Below are 20,995 nucleotides of genomic sequence, written 5' to 3'. Positions count from 1 at the left end.
CTGTAGCTTTGTTTGCATTTATATAGAGTACCGCAACATTTATCCAGCATTGCTCGGGTCCTTAATTCATTTCATTTTTGCTTTTTGGAAAATAAAATGAAAATGTATATGCTTTATTTATATAATTGCTTTGGGTTGAGGCTGAGGATAATGGGTTCAGTATGCAGGCTACCATTGAGAGAGAGGAATACTAAACTCTTAGGGTATGTCTACACTACCCCACTAGTTCGAACTAGCGGGGTAATGTAGGCATACCGCAATTGCAAATGAAGCCAGGGATTTGAATTTCCCGGGCTTCATTTGCATAAGCGGGGCGCCGCCATTTTTAAATCCCCGCTCGTTCGAACCCCGTGCAGCGCGGCTACATGGGGCTCGAACTAGGTAGTTCGAACTAGGCTTCCTAGTTCGAACTACCATTACTCCTCATTCCACGAGGAGTAACGGTAGTTCGAACTAGGAAGCCTAGTTCGAACTACCTAGTTCGTGCCGCGTGTAGCCGCGCGGCACGGGGTTCGAACGAGCGGGGATTTAAAAATGGCGGCGCCCCGCTTATGCAAATGAAGCCCGGGAAATTCAAATCCCGGGCTTCATTTGCAATTGCGGTATGCCTACATTACCCCGCTAGTTCGAACTAGCGAGGTAGTGTAGACATACCCTTACTGCAGCATCTTGGGCCTAGGTGAGAACTACCTTGTCATGGCTGCTGCAGCTCCAGTGGACACAGCTGGGGTAGGGATGCATGTCCCCTGGTTGGGGCAGGCCAGATTTGTCTGCTACATGTGCTCCCAAACTAGAATGAGGAGTTCAGCAAACTGAGCACTTACCCTTCCTCAGAGAGCAAGGGGAAACAACTAGAATTGCTCCTGTATGAATTTGGAGTGGGGGGCGAGGACGGAAGCTTCAGCTCCTCTCTCCCTCCCTAAAGTGTGCCTGGGGGATAGGAGGCTTGGAACTGGGACTGTCCCAGATGAGGTGGGGATGTACCCCCGCCCCACCCTCTCCAGCCAGCTCCTTTCATTTGCCTGTTGAGTCTGTCTCTTTTCTGTATAGTTTTCTGAGAAGCAATCCCATTCCAGGCACATCTTTACCTTGCTTTAAGTTATAATAAGAGGAAGCCATATGCCAAATGTGGTGGTCCTAGCTCTTACCGTTTAAGGAGGAGTTATTGAACAAACAGACACAGAGACAAAGTATCTCATTTAGACAAAAACAGGCTCAACTGATACGAATTTAAGTATAGTATGATGTAGAATTATTATGATTTATTAATACAAATGTTTATTTTTAGGTGTGCAATGGAATTGTAGACGCATCTGTGGCTTCTGTTTCTACTACCATTGCACTAAAGCACTGCTTTGATTTTGGATTACAAAGGTGAACTATGCTCGTTGCATAATGTCCTCTTTTATACAATCTGAAAATGTGATATAAATTCATAAACAGAATGGGTTGCCTTAAAAAGGTTTAACTTTTTTTTTGACTGCCTAAATCCCATTATCAGCCTGTTGTTTTCTTTGGTTTTTGGCCTGAACTGCCATGAACCTGAATACTATCCCACTATTTGTATATTGCTATTAAATCAAACTCAGAGCAGTCCCACAATCATTTTTTTCTGGGATTGAATTCTCTTCCACACATGAAAACCCCATAGCCAAATGGCCACATTTTTAAGATTTTCTCTTGTACTGATCACTTAACTGTATTGCATGTTTTAAAAAGTTAGAAACATCAATTTAAGGTAGGTGTTTGTGTGTGTGTGTGTGTACGTGTACACACACACACATTCATGGTTATTCTTTGTGTTCTGTAGAGTGCTCTGCATAATTGTTGGAGACATGGATCTTGAACTCAACTTAGATGATGGGTAAGATTCTCCATTCATTTCAGATGGTTAAATCTCAGAGGATCACTTATAAATGATTCTAGGTGTACATGTCTGAGGAAACCTGCATTAAATGACTACCCAAGTTGCCAGTAAACATTGTTTAATAGAGTTGATCACCTAAGAAAGCTTGGCCAGAATTGTACTCAGTGGCTACGTCTACATTGGCACCCCTTTCCGGAAAAGGGATGCTAATGAGACGAGTCGGAATTGCAAATCTGCGGGGGATTTAAATATCCCCCGCGGCATTTGCATTTACATGGCTGCCACTTTTTTCTGGCTTGGGGATAAGCCAGAGAAAAGTGCCAGTCTAGACGCGATTCTCCGGAAAATAAGCCCTTTTCCGGAGGATTTCTCATTCCTACTTGAAAGATATTTAAATCCCCCGCGGATTTGCAATTCCGACTCGTCTCATTAGCGTCCCTTTTCTGGAAAGGGGTGCCAATGTAGACCTAGCCAGTATGTTTAGGGATATTTTGGGATGATCTCTAAAGACAGAAGGTTGCCTTGTAAGAGGTTCTGCTTTAGATTTGAAGTATAATATTTGTCAACATTATTGAAAATTTAGATTGAGATGACAAGCTATTTTTTAAAAGATCTTAAAAAAAACAATGTATGATAGGAGATAAAAATGTATTGTTGTTACTGACTTCAATGAAACATCTGTGATTAAGAGCCCAGCACAGGTGAATGTGATGGGGGAGGGCACACAATACCTTCTGCATTCACACTCTTGTGCCCTCTACAGGCGTTAGATACATTCTCAGTACTTGTCTGGAGTAATGCCAGCTCCAAGCTAAAGCTACAGTGAAACTGGTTTCAACAAAGGGTCAGAGCCATGGTCATGCCCTCTTGAAAAACCAACAGAACTGGTACGATACTTAGGAACTGTATGATGCATGATGTAAAAGGGTTAGCAGGGGTAGTCTTGCACATGCTCATCTAAAGCCTTAAACTCAGTGGGTTCTCTGCTGTTCTCTAGAGATGCATAAGAGAGAGAAGCAGAACTGGGCAGATAGCAAAGAGTGGGCATGCATACATCATTTCTCACCCAGCTGTGCAGTTTATCTACAAAATGCCTTTATTATCTTTTTCCCTGGGGGCCTCTCTATGGATAGGACCCCTCTTTGAGGGGTTTCTTTAGTCAGCCATGAGGAATGGGAAGTCACCAGGAGCACGAAGCTGCTGTAGAGTCACAAAACTTTCCTGCTGCTGGACCCAGTCTACCAGTGTTCCCCCAGGATCCATGGGGGTCATGGGAGACACAAGATTTCCTCTATCCGAGTCACTTCCTGTGGATTTTACCATGGGTGGTAGGTTTTTTTGTTGGGAATCCAAATGAAGCAATGGCTCGAATTCTCCAAGATATTTAGCCTTCAAACTTCCACTGAAATCAGTGGTTGACATTCAGTTGATTTTAGTGGAGTCTAGGAGCCTAAATATTTTCAAGGATCTGGGCTAATATGGTTACATACGCTCATTAGAGAGCTATGCCTGAAAGACACAGTTTATTCCAAAATGTTAGTCTTGGGGGAATTCTGCAATTGTTGCATTTGGAGCCATAATAAAATTGCATTATTAGCCCAGGACTGAAAATACAAAATGCATAAGCATTAGAACCTAACATGGAAGGCAAGTTTCTTGTAATTTGTACAGATATAGATAGGCATACTGTGTTTGGACAGCACCTAGTAAAATGGGTTGCTAATATATAATAATAATGTTATGTAGAGGTTTCAGGGGCGAGCCAATTTTTGCATTAGACTCATAGGCTGTGTCTAGACTGGCATGGTTTTCCGGAAATGCTTTTAACAGAAAAGTTTTCCGTTAAAAGCATTTTCGGAACAGAGCATCTAGATTGGCATGGACACTTTTCTGCAAAAGTACTTTTTGCGGAAAAGTGTCCGTGCCAGTCTAGACGTGCTTTTCTGCAAAAAAGCCCCGATTGCCATTTTCGCGATCGGGGCTTTTTTGCGGAAAACAAATCTGAGCTGTCTACACTGGACCTTTTGCGCAAAAGTTTTGCGCAAAAGGACTTTTGCCCGAATGGGAGCAGCATAGTATTTCCGCAAAAACACTGACAATCTTACATGAGATCATCAGTGCTTTTGCGGAAATTCAAGTGGCCAGTGTAGACAGCTGAGAAGTTTTTCCGGAAAAGTCGCTGATTTTCTGGAAAAACTGACCAGTCTAGACACAGCCATAGACTTTAAGATCAGAAGGGACCATTGTGATCATGTAATCTGATCTCCTGCACATTGTAGGACACAGAACCTCACCACCTTCGTAAAAGATCCCTAACTTCTGGCTGCGTTACTGAAATCCTCAAATCAGGGTGTAAAGACTTCAAGTTATAGAGAATTCACCACTTACAGTAGTTTAAACTTGCAAGTGACCCACCCCCCACGCTGCAGAGGAATGCACAACCCTGGCAGGATCTCTGCCAATCTGACTGGGGAAAATTCCTTCACGACCCCAAATATGGCAGTCAATTTGACCCTGTTCTCCTCTCCCTTCTTTTAGTTAGGGTAAACAAACTAATCTCTTTGGCTTTGTCTTCACGGGGAGTTCTTCTGGCAGAAAATATGCTAATTAGGACTCATTAGCATAAGTTGTGACATCATTAGTATATTTTCTGCCGTTTCTTTTTGTACAGGGGGTTTTTGTGCAAAAAGAAGCAGTGTGGACTTTTTTTTGCGCAAAAGCCCTGTTTTGCGCAAGATCCTTATGCCTGTTCGGGGTTTTTGCGCCCCTCCAAAAAAGTCCATGCTGCTTCTTTTTGCACAAAAACCCCTTGTGCAAAAAGAAATGGCAGAAAATATACTAATGATGTCACAACTTATGCTAATGAGTCTCTAATTAGCATATTTTCTGCCAGAAGAACTCGCAGGAAGAACTCACAGTGAAGACGTAGCCTTTGAATTTCCTCTCAAGGAAGTTCTTCCATTCCTGTTTTCTTAAGCATCTTCCCCAGCCTGGCATAGTCTCCCAGTTTTGCTACTGTGAAAGTAGTTTTTTCTTTATTGCATATTATGAAAATGTGCTTTGCAAATCATACGATAGGAGAGAGAGTCAAATGGACGACTCTTTATTGAAGGCCAACTTTATATATCAATATCCTATTTCTTCAGCTTCTCTTTATGCTGAAAGAGACAAGCATTATTTTCTTAAAAACTTTTTAATACAGAAATTTACTTTGAGATTTTAGTATAAACTGGATTTTACTTTCTGAATATTGCTTTTAAAAATTTAAATTAGTTACTATAATAATTCAGAAGTGTTTCCCGCTGATATAAATTTGACATAAAACTTGTATAAGGGACCATAAATATCATCCAAAGAATGATTTTAATATCCATTTTCACTAATTTTAGTAACATTATTTATCTCATTTAAAGTTGTTGATGAAAGAGTAAATATAAATTTTTTTTACAGAAAAATTCTTTTCATGAACATTTGCCAGAAACAACAAACTGAAAAGACCAACTCCAAATACCGTATTTCTCTGAACTGGAAAGAGGTATATTAAAAAATTCTGGGGACTAAATAAGAAAAGGCATCTTTTTCTTTGTAATTAAGTTAGGATAGAATAAAATATATTTACTAGTTTATAAAACAGACAGTAATGTCTAAGATTATCAATTTGAATCAAGTTTTTACTAATGAAATTGAGGGAAAAATGTAAGTTAAGTGTCTAACTGCCCTTGGGCCTTTGAAAATCTTCCTTTTATATTTTATTCGTCTCCATTTATGTACAGTGCATCTTAGGGACCAAACTTGTGACATCTTGAAGAAGGTTATAATGGCCTCTGACAGTAGGTGGTATTGAAATGAAAGGGGAGGTGAATAATGCATGCTGTGTAATTAACACAATGAATGATTCATTAATGAAAATAAGAACACTACATGGGATCAGACATGTATCCTGTTTCCAATAACCATCTATTCTAGAATTTTTTTCTAGTACTTTCCCTTTATTTCCTTGGTTATTTATTTTAATAAAATCCCTGAAAACTGCCCATTATAGACATGTGCATACAGGGATTTTGGAGTTTCACATCAATTTTAAACTGTTTTCTGTTTCTTGTTAAAGGATACAGAAAGAAACAATTTCTTTTATGCTGTACTTGGATTCATTCTTCCTATAGCATATAACTATCAACCTGATTTAATGATAATAGTCATTGGACCAAACAGGAGCCTTGGTGTAAATGGGATTTCTCTGCTTACGAGTTTACTGCAAGGTTTAGCTGAATCCCGAATTCTTGTGGTAATTCAGGTAAGAAGTAGCATTAATCTTGATTACCTAAAATTCTTTTAGCTAACAGAGAGTAACTATTATATTTAAAAAGTCTCAGAGGTGTAGCCATCTTCGTCTATAACTTTAAAAATGAGTAGTCTTATAGCACATTAGATACTAACAAATATACATAGTAAAATTGCCCAAGAAAGCTCATGATTCTTTATACTTTTGTTAGTTTCTGAGGCAGGGGTGGACAATAATTTTTCATGGGGGGCCACTCCACGATTTTGGTAAATGGTCAAGGGCTGCATTTTCTTATGGGGTGTGTGATTGGGCAGTAGGCACAGGCACCCCCACCAAGGACACGCGGCACCTAGAGGAAGCTGCCAGCCATTTGAATAGCTTTGGGTTGTATCAAGCAGAGAGCCTCCCTTGGGGTCTAGCACGGTGGGCCACAGGCCAGATCAGAAGTCTTGGCAGGCTGTATATGTATGGATCCACCCCTGCTCTAAGGTTCCATGTGACTACTTGTTATTCTATTTAAGCATCATTGTCTTGAGTAGAAGTAGCACCAGGCTATTGGCCTTACCAGAATACATTGTGCTGGAAGATACTCAATTTTATTTGGCTAATTCACCTTAAAATAACAAATAAAAACACTGCAATATTAAAAAAATATTTAAAAGAAGCCTATGTAATAGTAAGATTGCATGTATAACATAGTCAGAGTCACTACATTTCAGATTTGTAAAAGTGTTTTGATACCTACAGGTACAGATAAGTACCTACAGGAATTTTCAAAATCACCTGTACATTGAAATCATTGGGGGCTAATCTTGAAAAGCTCACTAGGCACCTGGTCTCTAAGCATCCAGATACCTTTACAGATTTGGCTCTTATTCGATTTCAGATGTGTAAAACTGCAGTAATGCTGCTTTACTTACCACAAGGGTGTTACACACCTTAACTTTTTTTAAGATAGTTGCATGAAAGGTGCTATTATAAGTACAAAGTAGTAGCAGAATTATATAGCAGGAAAGAAGCAAAGTGAACAAAAGGAAAAAGTGGACTATGTAAGTTACCGTGAACCCATTTACAAAGTTACTAACAAGTATTTCTGTGGGATAAATATACCACGTATAAATTGTTTTAATGTGATGAAATACATTAAACAGAATCTCTTTCCTGAAAACTGCTCCTGTCAGGGACATGTTATTTTTAAGTTGCCCATTAAGTGATCTTACCATACATTATTCTACATTTCTCTAGAATTTTCTTTGAATTTCCTGTGCTATGATATTTATCATAATCTGTATACCGAAAAATTAGTTTATTTGTGTACACTAATTAGGAGCCTGCAGCTGGGAAGAATTCTTGGGAGTCTGAAGGATAGGCTAAAAGAGATGAAAGATGAGCTTGAATGGGCACATGAGCCTCTAATGAAAGACTGAAACAGGTTTATATGAACACTTAGCAGGGAGCTCCTATGATAAAAACATGGACATTTTATATAGTGTACTTGACTTCTTTGAAGAAGTAAAATCCATGTTATTCCTTTTCAGTGAAATTTAGTAACATTTGGGCATGTTCTTCTTCATGAATCACAATGACCACAGAAAAAAGCATTTGTTGACATTATAACATTGAATTAAACTGTTAAAAGATTCTAGAAGTTGTTTATAATATCATTGCTGGTCAAAGCAAAATGAATCATTGTTTGTGGTGGAAAATACAGCAAGTAAATAAGTCCTATTTTCTTCTGTTTTTCCATCTTTTGTTCTGTTATTTCTCTTCTCATAAAAGAGTAATTGAGAAGTAATTTGTATTTGAGACAAATTGGTTTTATAGTTCACAGTACAGATTCCTTAGTTATCTACTTCTGAAGCAACTTCTCCACTGGTAGCACTTTCAGATTTGAAAACTGAAAGTTACTTATTATGATTGATACTGTCAGCTTCATTACAATAGATTAAAATGTTGCATTCTGCTGTTGAACTAACACAAAGTCTGCTTCACCACATTTTTTAAAAAATAGGACATAGAAATAAAACTAGTACGAAGTGTGGCTACAACTTTGACTGGTGTTTCTATACCTGACTTTGGAGTCTATGCACCTGCTTCCCAAGAAAATGTACTTGAAATAAAACGATTGAGAGACCAATTTAAACAGGAATGGAAAATGCTCCAGTGTTCAGGTAAGTAATCTGTTTGTAGTTCCACTTCTTAGTACTGAGGGCATATTTCTGAAAAGGCTATAAATTTCCCACGGGTTAAATTGTGTGCCATTAAAGTCAATGGGAGATTTTCCATATATTTGAATGGGAGTAGGATCAAACCCTTAAATGCCTGGTGAGATGTTTCCCTAGTGCTCCCATCATTGAAGTAAGAAAGTGCTAAATTCAATAATACAGTGGTTATACAGAACATGGAATACAGCCATTTCAAGTGCTTAATATTAAGCACTCACATTGAAAAATAGTTTTTGTACCAAAAGATTGTATATTCAGGGATAGAAATGTAGCCGTGTTAGTCTGGTGTAGCTGAAACAAAATACAGGACTATGTAGCACTTTAAAGACTAACAAGATGGTTGATTAGATGATGAGCTTTCGTGGGCCAGACCCACTTCCTCAGATCAAATAGTGGAAGAAAATAGTCACAACCATATATACCAAAGGATACAATTTAAAAAAATGAACACATATGGAAAGGACAAATCACATTTCAGAACAGCTTCTGTTCTGAAATGTTCTGAAATGTGATTTGTCCATTTCATATGTGTTCATTTTTTTTTAATTGTATCCTTTGGTATATATGGTTGTGACTATTTTCTTCCACTATTTGATCTGAGGAAGTGGGTCTGGCCCACGAAAGCTCATCATCTAATAAACCATCTTGTTAGTCTTTAAAGTGCTACATAGTCCTGTATTTTATATTCAGGGAATAATTAAGAGACATATAGGCTTTGCATTTATTAACCTTTTTCAGAATGTGGTTCAGAGACTACCATTTATTCACCAGTTTACCTAGTCTCACATGAATAGTTCCATTGACCTTCACAGAGCATAGTGATGTGCTTAAAATTAAGCACATATATAAGTATTTGAAAAATCAGGGCTTGTGCTGGAACAGGACTCTGTCTTGAGCAGGGAAATATGCTTCAAGCACCAGGATCCAGAATGCCTCCTGATGCCAAACATACATTTATTGGCTATGGTGTTAAAGCTAGCAAGTGGGTTGATTAACACTTTGCTTATTTATGCCAAGACAGAGAGATCCCAGAATAGTCTACGAAGTGAAATGTAGCTTTTGACAATATAAAACCTGCCAAAAGCAAGATATATTAATATCTTGTCTTGGTACAAGCAGTGCCTTCCCACCTCTTGGTACCTGGAATATGGTAAACCAGAGATAAGGTAGAGGACAGCAAGTTAAGATATTGGTATGAATTGGTGGGATGGATCTTAGGTAACATATAAAGTGCTAAATAGAGGTAGTATTGGGGAAGTATCTTTACTGGATAAAGTGAACATACTATGAGATAAAAATTGCTTCCCAAACAGAGAGGGTATGTAAACGTCCTTTTCCTATTGAACAATCTTGCTTTATGCAGTAAACTGGCTGAGATTAGCGATTTGATCTCTTCAATGTTTTAGAAGAGAGGGGAAAGGGAGCAAGTTTAGGCAAACAAAATTAAACATGGGGATGCAAACACCACTGCGACCGCCTTTCTCCCCCTGCCCAAAAAAACCCCTCCAAACAAACAACCACCACCCTGCAGCTGTTTGTGGAAGATTATTTAAGCAGCTTCAGTAGAAATGTATTTTTGGGATTCTGTTGTGTAGCTTGACTAATAATTGTGCTGATTTTTTTCTTTGTAGTAAGAGACTAGATTGTTGGAAACTGAAGTCACTTGACTAGCTCTATCATTTGACACATTTCGTCATAACAGAAAGAAAAAAATTGTCACTTTTGGTTTTCTTTTAAATCAGTAAACGAAGAGATTATCATACTATGGCCACAGCCATTTACAATTGTGTTATGACTTTTTATTAAATATTTTTGTTTAAAAAGGCCACATTTTTAGCTGAGAGCTCTTGCTGTGAGTCTGCAAATTGTGCATGTATGAAGTTATTCATGCAAAACCTGCATTTACATGTAACTCCCTATCAAATGATTTTGCTGCTTTTAAATGCATGTTCTATCCGGGATAGCATTTACCATATTAATTCTCTTGCCATACCCAGCATCTTTCTATATGAATTCCAATGGTTGAATGCTGTAAATTTGTGGTATCTAGCTCATACTGAAATATTCATAATTTTAAAAGTAGTTTTGTTAACAGGAACTTTGTTTTTCATTCTTCACTCTCCCAATTAAGATTGGAAATTAGTAGGGTCTGTAAATGATAAAAAAAGAAGTAATTAAAAGAATAAATATCAGTTTTAAAAATAAAGCGCTTTACTAAGAACTATTTTAATCTTCCAAGCAATGGAGAGATTGTATGTTTTCTACATATAGGAATATTAATATTTTATCATGATTAAGCACAATGAACAAGGTGAACATTTGAAAATGTATAAAAATAGCTACGTTTATGTGGTGACATAGCTCAGTTGTCAGCGTAAAACTAATGCATCTAACAAAATGAGCTCAGGGTATTAATTCCAGATCCCAAAATATAAAGCAGTGCCTTTTTTTACTTATCTCTACGAAGTCTATTCCTGTCACTTGGATTGAAATACATGGTAGATATTTTATATGTGATCTTTCATCCATGTTTAACTTGCTCAAGTCAAAAATAAGGTTATCAAGAGCTGAGCCACAGAAGGAAGAGACTAGCCAGCTCTGAAAGCCTCAGCCCCAGCCAGACTCCCAGGGTTAGCGTGCTCCCTGCTATGGAGAAGGGAGCCTTAGAGCCCGAGGCTCTAATTGTGTTTTATTGAAGTTTTGCCAAATATGCAACACATTTAACAAAATGGTTTGGTCTCGTGACTCATCCTTTACTGAAAATTTATGAGTAGCCCTACTCATAAGTTGCTTAGGCTTCTCTTTGATTTAGCTGCTTTTGAAAATTCTACCTAAAACAACTACTCATATGCTTAAAATTAAGTATATAGATTGCAAGATTGGGGCCCATGTGGGAACACAACATGTAACAGTACTTACGTCAAAACAATCTGAATATCACAACTTTAAATTGTAGTAATGTTCTATTAATATGGGTCACCATATAACTAGTCCTATTTTGGCTTCTGTAGCTCATACTGAATTTTGACTGGAGGTCAGAAGGAAGCAGTTTTCCATACTGTGAGAGCTTTTGAGATTTTGAAAACTTTTACTGTCCCAAATTGGGATGAAAATTCAAAATCTGATTCTCATGAACCAAAAAATTCATACCAGGTCAACTGAAACATTTACTTTTTATTTTGACTTTTTAAAACTATACAGAAACTTAAATTTCTAAACAAAAAGTTATTTTAATTGAAAAATTAAATAGTTTCAAATTTCAAAACTAATTTCATTTTTTCCCCAAAAATGGTAAATTTGTCTAAACCAACCATCTCCTTGCAAAATGTTTTACATGGTCAGCATTTTCTGATGGCAAAAACATTTTGTTGAAGTTATACTTCCAACCTGCCTTCATTAAATTGTAATATTCTGTAGTCAATGCTAGAATGACACAAAGATTTTTGTATTTTAAATTATTTTAATTTGAGCTCTTTATCAAACTAAATGGAATATTTTCAAGTACGATTTTTTCAGTAGGATTACTTTGCATATAAATTCAAAAGATTGTTTTTAAAGGTTGATATGTATTAGCCAACTATTACAATAAAAATTGTTTATTTCTGTACATTAACTGTCTTCCAGTGGCATTCTTTACTATAACTTGGTCTACACAAAAATATATTGGAAGTGTAAATGCTAAAAAGTGTAATGCAATAATAGCAATCAAACTAAAAATAAAACACCTACTTTAGTTTGAAAGGAAAATCCAATTTACGGTATTGATATAAAATTATCAATAAGGTGAGCCAAAACAACATACAGAGACTCCGGATGAGCTCCAACCACCTTCATCTGCACCTTTTGCAGAACCCCACAACAACCAACTACCCCTTGCACCTGGATCCCCCACACAACCTTGTTACCCTACACCTGGATCCTGCTGGCCTGACCTGTCACCTGGTGCTGAGGGACAGGATCCTGGGGTGTTTCTGGAACATGCCTGTCCCTTGGTGTGTGTGGGGTGGAGTGGAGGGGGGGGGGGTGCAGCAGAGTGATCTGTGCAGCCAATGGCCTGTGCTCCCCACTGCCATGCCAGAATAGGGTTACCAGGTGTCCAGTTTACAACCAGCAAGTCTGGTTAAACATCTAGTTATCTGCAGTAACTGGCCTCTGCTTCCTAGGGAGGACAGAAGAGCAGCAGGTGCTGTTGGAGCCAGCACTCCGGAATGGCTCCAGAGGAAAGAGGCAGTGGCAACTCCCTGTCCTCCACCCTGCCCAATTTCATTTGGGGTCTCTCAGAAGTGGGCCTCTCTCTCAGAGGCTACTGAAGCCAGACTGAAAGATTTCAGGGCACCAGAAGTCCAGGGGTGTGTGACGAAGAGAAGGGGCTGAGCCAGACTCCCTGCCTGCTCTGCTCTCAGAACCTTTGGATGCCAGGGGTGCATCTGCATGATGTTCCCACTCCAAGTGCCAATTCTGCAGCTATTAGCTGGGAACCACAGCCACTAGTAGTTGAGGGCAGTGCATGGTGCCACCTGCCCCCCCCCACCCACCCACCAACTGGGAGCAACATAAGGTACCACCTGGCCAGAACCTGCACCCTTCACTACTTCCAGCACCCCAACCCCCTTCCTGCCCCCCAAATCCCCTCAACGCCACAACCTCCTGATTCAGCCAGTACCTCACACCTGAAACCCCTTCTCCAGCCCTGAACCCAGACCCTCATCTCCTGCACCCTAACCCGCTACCCCAGGCTTCAGCCCAGCTCTCCTTCCCGCACTGCGAGCCCCCGGGCTTCAGCTCAGAGCCCCTTCATACTGCAACCTTTTCCCGTGGCCTGGTGAGGGGGGCGAAACGAGAAATGAAGGGACGGGCGGAGTAAATGGCCCCTCACAGGAAAGGGGGCAGGGGCAGGGTGTTTGGGTTTGTGGGATTAGACCGTTGTTGGCAACCCTACAACCAGCCCCCCCCCCCGAGTCACTGGGCCCTACAGCCCTGGGCAGCTAGCCGGGGGAGGCTGGAGAGGCGCTGGCGGGCACGCTGCAGGCAGGCGCCCTGTGCTGGCGCCGCCCGTGTATCTACTGCGCCTGCAGCTCCCTGTCTGCTCCGCGCAAGCCGCCCCGCCCTTCGCAGCCGCCCCACACTTTCCAGCGCTAGGCAGCAAGGCGAGCCCCTGCCCCCCTCCTCCGGCGCCCCCGTGCACCCGCGAAGGGAGCCGAGCGCCGCCCGCTCCGCGACCCTGCCCCGCTCTCCCCCTCCCGGCTGCCGGGCCCGTCGCTCTCCCGTGACGTCCCGAGGGCGGCGCCGCCGCGCTCTTGCCGGAGCCGGAGAGCGGGACGCGCGGCGGTCGCTGCTGTCGCGGCCCTGAGAGGCGCCTGGGGCTGCTGAGCGCGGGGTAAGGGCTGCGGCGGGGGCGTCACGCGCGGGGAGCTGCGGGCTGCCTCGGGTGTTGCAGGGTGGGGCCTGCCCCCGTTGGGGGAGGGGGCCAGTCACGGGGGGAGCGTGGTCTGGCTCGGCTCACAGTCACTGTTGGGGGGGGGGGGGGCTGCACATCTTCGGGTGGTCGCCGCGGAGACGGGCTGGGCTGGGCGCTGCTGTTCTTACGGTTGTGTGGTCTGCTCCTGCTTTTAGCGACTGGTACAATCGCCCCAGCTCTGTCTACACTAGCTCTCAAACTGTGACCGTGGCTGGAATAATTTTGCGCTCACACCTTTTTGACACTGTAAATGGAGCTGAGCTTGCTGCTGAAAGTTACCTTTGTTAATCAAGTTGTTAGGGGGGGGTCTTTCCTGAGGTTAGTATTGACAAGACACTGGGAGGTGCTAGTGCTTGACAGAGAAACACTCTCTTCATGTGATGACCTGGATTTGTTCATGTACCATGGCAGGGCTTTTTCTCTATGTGTAAAACAGGAGTGGTTAATAAGTGGCCCACAGGCTGCAAGCTGTTCATTAGGGATAGCCCCTGGGGGGGCTGCCAATGCTTTATTTACTTGTGCATCTGCAAGTATGGCTGCTTGCAGCTCCCATTGGCTTCAGATTGCTGTTCCCGTACAATGGGAATTGCCAGAAGCAGTATAGACCAAGACACCTCTTCCCACAGCTCCCATTGACCACGGACTGTCATTTCCAAACAGTGGGCACTGTAAGTGGCCCTAATCTTTGGACATGCAAGTAAATAGTGTCTGGTGGTCCACCAGGGGCTAACCTTGGTGAAAGGTGTGAGATCCAAATTAGGGTGTTTACGGGGATGTTAAATGGCAAGCATGAGGCTTAGTGGATTGCTTACTGGTTAACCAGCCCTTGCCAGTGAACTCTAGTGGCAACCAACCGCACCATGCTGAGCCAGCTCTGGAGGGGCCATCATCAAGCCAGGAGGTGGAACCCCCTGGCCATAGTGAAACCAGTGGTAGGACCTCATACCTGTTGCAGCAGGTCAGGCAGCAGTTGCTTATATAAATGGTTAAAACAGTTAAGCAGTAGGTAGGTGTTCTTGTATATGAAACAGTTTATGAAGTAGTACTTTGATTAGTTTGTGTATGTAACACTGTATGTGTTACAGTAACTGTATTTTAAATTTAAAGTTTATGAACACATACTTACTGAGGTTCTACTTGTGTAGTTAGTTACTAATGTCTTTTTCCCCCTTTGTATGTTCCAGGCCTTGAAATGGAATCAAAGACCAAAAATAAAGTTGTATATGCAATAAATTGACTTTACTGCAGCACCACTCATTTGTGTTGAAATGGAGAGCATTACACAGCTGTTTGGTGACTTGTGTGAAGCACACATGACAGGTTTGTCATGGAAGGTCCATCTAGGCGCACAGAAGATCAGCAAGAAAAGGGCTAAGCAAAATCTAAAAAAGATTGCATATAATGCCCTGTTCATGAACCTTTTTCAGGATGAGACCCGTAAAGTACAGTCAAACATTTCCAGACTTCCAGTGAAAAACAAAATTTTAATGCTGTCCTTCAATTTGAGGGTTGGTGGAATGGGTGCTCAAGCAGATAGGCTGGAGAAACTTGTGGAGGAATTGGAAACATCTAATTGTTTACCATTTACTGAAGTAAATTCTGTTCTGGATCTTCTTGTACAACTTGTAGGAACTGGTCCCCCTCAGCTTCTACCACAAAAAAAGGACTATTTTCTGAACAACAAGTATGTTGGGAGAAATGTTAAATATCAGGGATATGATTATTATGATGTGAGTGTATTTGAAGCTGATATACAGTCTTTAATTACAAATGAAGAATATCAGTTTAATGATACAATTCAAAAGACACTTCAGATAATGGAGGCTGCACCTGGCACTGGACTTCCTGCCATTGGATTATTTTCACAGAACTACCCTGTTGGTGACAAGTTTGAAAAAGAAACACGTGTCTCACTCTTTGGTGCTCTTGTCCATAGCCGTACATATGATATGGACATTAGGTTGGATCTGCCACCAGTACCTGACAATGCGGATTTGTCTGGACTTGCAATTAAAGTACGGGGTCTATTTATTTTCACTATACTTATTATTTTATTTCAGAATATAAACATTTCAAGTATTCTTTTTTTGAAATGTGTGTATATATATATATATAGAGAGAGAGAGAGAGAGAGAGAAATTTCTGGTAGTTGTATCAACATTACAAAGGTGTGGATTTAAAATATTTTTTCTTTTTCACAAAATAAGTGACACAGGTCTTGATCCCTCAAATTCTTATGATTAATGTGTCTCTTACCATTTCCACTAAGACTAGTCATATGCATAAACACATGCCTGATTTTGCAGGATCAGGGCCCAATCATGTAAAACTCTGAACATCTCAACCATGGAACTCTCACTGACTTTGTTATGAATTTGTTGTGCAACATACATGTAATAGGTATATGTAATAGATTTGACCTATTGGATGCAGGGTTGCTCCTAAGAATATTTAGCACTGTGTTTTCCAACCTGAGAGTAGGAGTACAGGCATGTAAAGAAAAAGAGTTGCCTCCTTTTACCCAGTATCTGACTGATCCCTTTCACTACAATGGATACTCACAGCTACAGGTAAAGTGGCAATGTAGCTCTTTAAGTGTGCCAGTCTTCCTTTCAAGTTCCTATCTTAAACCCAAATGAAAGCTGAATCTGCAATTTCTTTGTATAGGGCTGTAGATTCAGGGAGCAGCCTCCTATTCCCACCACACTCAGCTCAATAGGCAAGAGCATACAGAGCCCCAGGGAAGGGAATTGCTACTGGACCAACTTCACACTAAGTAGCATGTAGCCTTTTCTATTACATGGGATAATTACAGGGGCAGGGGAAAAAAAACTACACAGCAACAGTCCACAAGAGGAAAAAAAGAAAGACTGAAAATTCAAAAAGCAAAAGATACCCATCCATAGAAACACATAGCAAAATTTTAGTTTGTATAAATAATGAAGCTCAAGTGCTTAAAATGAACATCAATAATTATTTGAGACCAACATCTAAATGCCATTAGCATAATTTTCTCAGTAAATGTTGCATCTGTGTGTAGAGTTTGAACTCTCATGGTTATTTACAGGTTCCTCAAAGTATAGATCAATCAGAAGATGAGGGATTCCAATCAGCATCCAATCTTACTCCTGATTCTCAGTCAGAACCGAGCATGACTCCAGACATAGATCTCTGGGATGCTGTACTTACTTATGGACCCAGCAAACGAAGATGCTGGGAAAGAATTGGATGGTATGTGTCTGATGTTAAGATGCAAAATAACTGCATGCTTATGTATGATTTATATGTATTTTAGTTGTAAGTGACTTTAATTGGTATATTCCTTGTTTGTTTATTCTGTCTGATTTGGGACATGGAGTTCAATATATTTGAACAATGGAGCTGTATTTTTGCCAGATGACAGTGCAGTCAAGTTTAAGATAGTCAAGACAGAAGCAGACTGTAAAGAACTTCAAAAAGATCTCACCAAACTGAGTGATTGGGCAACAAAATGGCAAATGAAATTTAATGCGGATAAGTGTAAAGTAATGCACATTGGAAAAAATAACCTCAAGTATACGTACAGTATGATGGGGGCTAATTTGGCTACGACAAATCAGGAAAGAGATCTTGGTGTTATCGTAGATAGTTCTCTGAAAACTTCCACACAGTGTGCAGCAGTGGTCAAAAAGGCAAATAGGATGTTAGGAATTATTAAGAAAGGGATAGAAAATAAGACACAGAATATCTTATTCTGTATAAAACTATGACTATGGTATAAAACTATGGTATTCCCACATCTTGAATATTGTGTACAGATATGGTCTCCTCACCTCAAAAAAGATATTTTGGCCTTAGAAAGGGTTCAGAAAAGGACAACTAAAATGATTAGGGGTTTGGAACGGGTCCCATATGAAAAGAGGTTAAAGCGACTGGGACTTTTCAGTTTAGAAAAGAGGAGACTGAGGGGGGATATGATAGAGGTACAGGCAGTCCCCGGGTTACGTACAAGATAGGGACTGTAGGTTTGTTCTTAAGTTGAATCTGTATGTAAGTCGGAACTGGCGTCAGCCGCTGCTGAAACTGATCAGTTTCAACTGCAGCTGAATGTGGATGCCAGTTCTGACTTACATACAGATTCAGCTTAAGAAACCCAGTCGTCCCCAAGTCAGCTGCTGCTGAAACTGATCAGCGGCTGATTCCAGGAAGCCTGGGGCAGAGCAACTCTGCCTCGGGCTTCCTGTAGTCAGCTGCTGGTCAGTTTCAGCAGCGGCTGACTTGGGGACGCCTGGGGCAGAGCAGCTGGGGTGCTGCTGGGTTGCTCCAGTAGCGCGGCTCCTCAGCGCTACTGGAGCAACCCAGCAGCACCCCAGCTGCTCTGCCCCAGGCGTCCTGATTCAGCCGCTGCTAAAACTGACCAGCAGCGGCTGAATCAGGACGCCTGGGGCAGAGCAGCTGGGGTGCTGCCGGGTTGGTCCGGAGCGGCGCTGCGGGACCAACCCGGCAGCCCCCAGCTGCTCTACCCCAGGGGTAGGCAAGAAAAGCCTGGTCTGCTGGGGGGGTGGCACTAGCTGCATCCTCCCCCCCCCCCAGCAGACCAGGGGGACAGGAGCAATGCCTTAGAGCATGCCCGCAGCGGGACAACCCGGGCGCACTTGGGCTGTCCCGCTGCGGGCGTGCTCCGTGGCTTTGCTCCTATCCCCCTAGTCTGCTGGGGGGGTCCAGCAAAGCCGCTGGACCCCCCCCAGCAGACCAGGGGGACAGGAGCAAAGCCGCCCAGGCGGCGGGAGTCCCGCTGCCTGGGCGGCTTTGCTTGGGTGTCCCTGGTCTGGTGGGGGGGTCCAGCAGACCAGGGAGACCGGGAGAAGCTTTTCTCTCCCCAGAGGACACGGGTGGCAACCCGCCGCCCGTGAGCTCCGGGGCGAGAAAAGCCCCGTTCGTAAGTGCGGATCCGACATAAGTCGGATCAGCGTAAGTCGGGGACTGCCTGTATATAAAATCATGAGTGATGTGGAGAGGGCAAATAAAGAAAAGTTATTTATTAGTTCCCATAATAGAGGAACTAGAGGGCACCAAATGAAATTAATGGGTAGCAGGTTTAAAACTAATAAAAGAAAGTTCTTCACACAGCGTGTAGTCAACCTGTGGAGCTCCTTGCCAGAGGAGGCTGTGAAGGCTAAGACTATAACAGAGTTTAAAGAGAAGCTAGATAATTTCATGGAAGTCCATAAAAGGCTATTAACCAGGGGATAGAAATGGTGTCCCTGGCCTCTGTTGGTCAGAGGCTGGAGATGGATGGCATGAGACAAATCACTTGATCATTGTCTTCGGTCCACCCCCTCTGGGATAGCTGACTAGTCTCTCCCCGCCCCCCCTCCCACCTCCTGCTGCCTCTATTAGATAGAGAAAGGGGGGAGTGGAAGAGAGGGATAGTTTAAAGCAGCAGTGCCGCACGGAGCCTGGGGTTCTGGGTTCCATACAGTGCTGCTCTTTTGAAATGCCGCAGTGGCGTTTCAAAGGGGCAGCGCCAGGATCAACTGGAGTCCCCAGCTGACCCCAGGTGCCATGCGGTGCTGCCCCTTTGAAACACTGCAGCAGCATTTCAAAGGAGCAGCACCACCCTATCGACTAATCAAATAGTCAATGCAAAAATGCATCGACTATTCGATTAGTGAATTACCCGACACTTAACATCCTTACCCAAAATACGCTGAGCTCGCCGGGACACCTCCAGCTCCCTGCTCTGGGCTAGTTCCTATGCCGGTCCTCTAGCCGGAGTATTCCCCACCTGCGTCCTCCTGGCTGCTTGCCACAGTTGCTACGGCTGCTGTTGCTGGGCCAGTGGGGGTGGCTGCTCCTTGGTTCCGGCAGAAGCTCCTTCCTCTCACATGGTCAGCCCCAACTGAGCTGCTCCTCTGGCTTTTATACTGGGCCTACAGTTAGAGCATGCCCAGCAGGGGGGTTAGTACACCTTGTCACAAAGGGCATGAACTGTGTCTTCCTATGGCTATGTCTACACTACAGAGAAGATCGAAGCTGCTACTGTCAATCTTCCAGGGTTCGAATTAGCAGGTCTAGAGAAGACACACTAATTCGAACTGAGAGGGACACTCTGGTCGATGCCGGTATTCCTGCTTCCACAAGGAGTAAGGGATGTCAAAGGGAGAGTGATCTCCCTTTGACTTCCTGCAGTGTGGACAGCACCAAAAGTCGAGTTGAGGTACTTCAACTTCAGCTACACAATTAACGTAGGGACTTTTCTCACTACGCCCTCCAGGGGCCTTTTCTCTCTACCTCCCCGATGCAGGGATGTGTCTTTCTGTTCTTTCTGTAAATTCTCTAAAACGCATCTGAATGCTGTAAAAATTACAATTAAGAATTGATTGCTAGTGGAGAGACTTTTGGGGTGTAGTCAATTTCTAGAAGAATGCTATTTCCTGCATACTTTTGACAGTTGTCCACACATCTGGGTGCTGTAAAAATTATTGTAATAAAGAATATACTAGGGGGGCTATGCCCCCTGCTCGCTACACTCATCAGTCCTGCTGTCTCTGGGGGTGGACAGTCTTGGATGTCCCCTCCCCGCACAGCCACCAGGGATGGCCAGGGCCACACCAGCCCTGGCCTCTCAAACCCTCCCCCTGGCGGCTGCTGGAGGAGGGCTGGGGCCAAGCCAGGTATGACAGCAGCATCTTCTTGCTGTGCTTCGGAGCCCCAGTGCTCTGGGACCCACAGGGGAATCACTGCCTTTGCCTTCCTTGGGCCAAGTGCTTGGGCCATCACTGCCACAGCATTTCAAAGCGGCAGCGCCATGTGGAGCCTGGAGTCAGCTGACCCTGGATTCTGGGGAAATGCGATGTGGAACGGGGCTCCGCATGGCATTTCAAAGCGGTAGCACAGCATGGAGCCTGGAGTCAGTGGAGGACTGCGAGTCCCCCTGCTGACCCCAGTCTCCATGAGGGCGCTTCCGCTTTGAAATGCACAAGAGCCCCAGGACTTCTGTACATTTCAAAGCTGGCATGGGGACTTCCCACTGGCCCCGGGCTGCATGCGGAGTCCCACTTTCCTCCTTTGAAATGTACAAGAGCCCCAGCGGGGCTCTTGTACATTTCAAAGGAGGAATGTGGAAGTGCCTATATACTAGTCGAGTAGTTGATGGAAATTCCATCGACTACTCGACTAGG

The 20,995-nt window shown here is 42.8% G+C and overlaps 2 protein-coding genes across 4 annotated transcripts in view; both read left to right on the top strand.

Moving 5' to 3' along the window:
* Positions 1-11,981, top strand: part of HDAC10 (histone deacetylase 10) — a 40,659-nt gene extending 28,678 nt beyond the window's left edge. Inside the window, exons 16-21 of one of the 2 annotated variants that reach the window (XM_075928159.2) lie at positions 1,289-1,374; positions 1,811-1,864; positions 5,318-5,402; positions 5,976-6,161; positions 8,161-8,320; positions 10,006-11,981. In XM_075928159.2, the coding sequence (XP_075784274.2) occupies positions 1,289-1,374; positions 1,811-1,864; positions 5,318-5,402; positions 5,976-6,161; positions 8,161-8,320; positions 10,006-10,016 (582 nt within the window). In that variant the 3' untranslated portion in view covers positions 10,017-11,981. Of the gene's footprint in view, positions 1-1,288; positions 1,375-1,810; positions 1,865-2,630; positions 2,755-5,317; positions 5,403-5,975; positions 6,162-8,160; positions 8,321-10,005 lie in introns of those variants that run through there. The other variant, XM_089778854.1, reaches the window with a different exon arrangement.
* A 1,358-nt stretch (positions 11,982-13,339) lies between these two features.
* The window catches only part of TUBGCP6 (tubulin gamma complex component 6), a 36,479-nt gene continuing 28,823 nt past the window's right edge, over positions 13,340-20,995 (top strand). The window contains exons 1-3 of one of the 2 annotated variants that reach the window (XM_075928150.2): positions 13,340-13,751; positions 15,017-15,847; positions 16,900-17,063. In XM_075928150.2, coding sequence (XP_075784265.1) covers positions 15,101-15,847; positions 16,900-17,063 — 911 coding nt within the window. In that variant the 5' untranslated portion in view covers positions 13,340-13,751; positions 15,017-15,100. The remainder of the gene's footprint in view (positions 13,752-15,016; positions 15,848-16,899; positions 17,064-20,995) is intronic. The other variant, XM_006122622.5, reaches the window with a different exon arrangement.

Source organism: Pelodiscus sinensis, chromosome 1 (genome assembly GCF_052426305.1).
Source record: "Pelodiscus sinensis isolate ZL-2025 chromosome 1, ASM5242630v1, whole genome shotgun sequence".
NCBI classification, from domain to species: domain Eukaryota; kingdom Metazoa; phylum Chordata; order Testudines; family Trionychidae; genus Pelodiscus; species Pelodiscus sinensis.
Note: the sequence above shows the minus strand (reverse complement) of the source record. Positions and strands in the feature narration are given on the sequence as shown.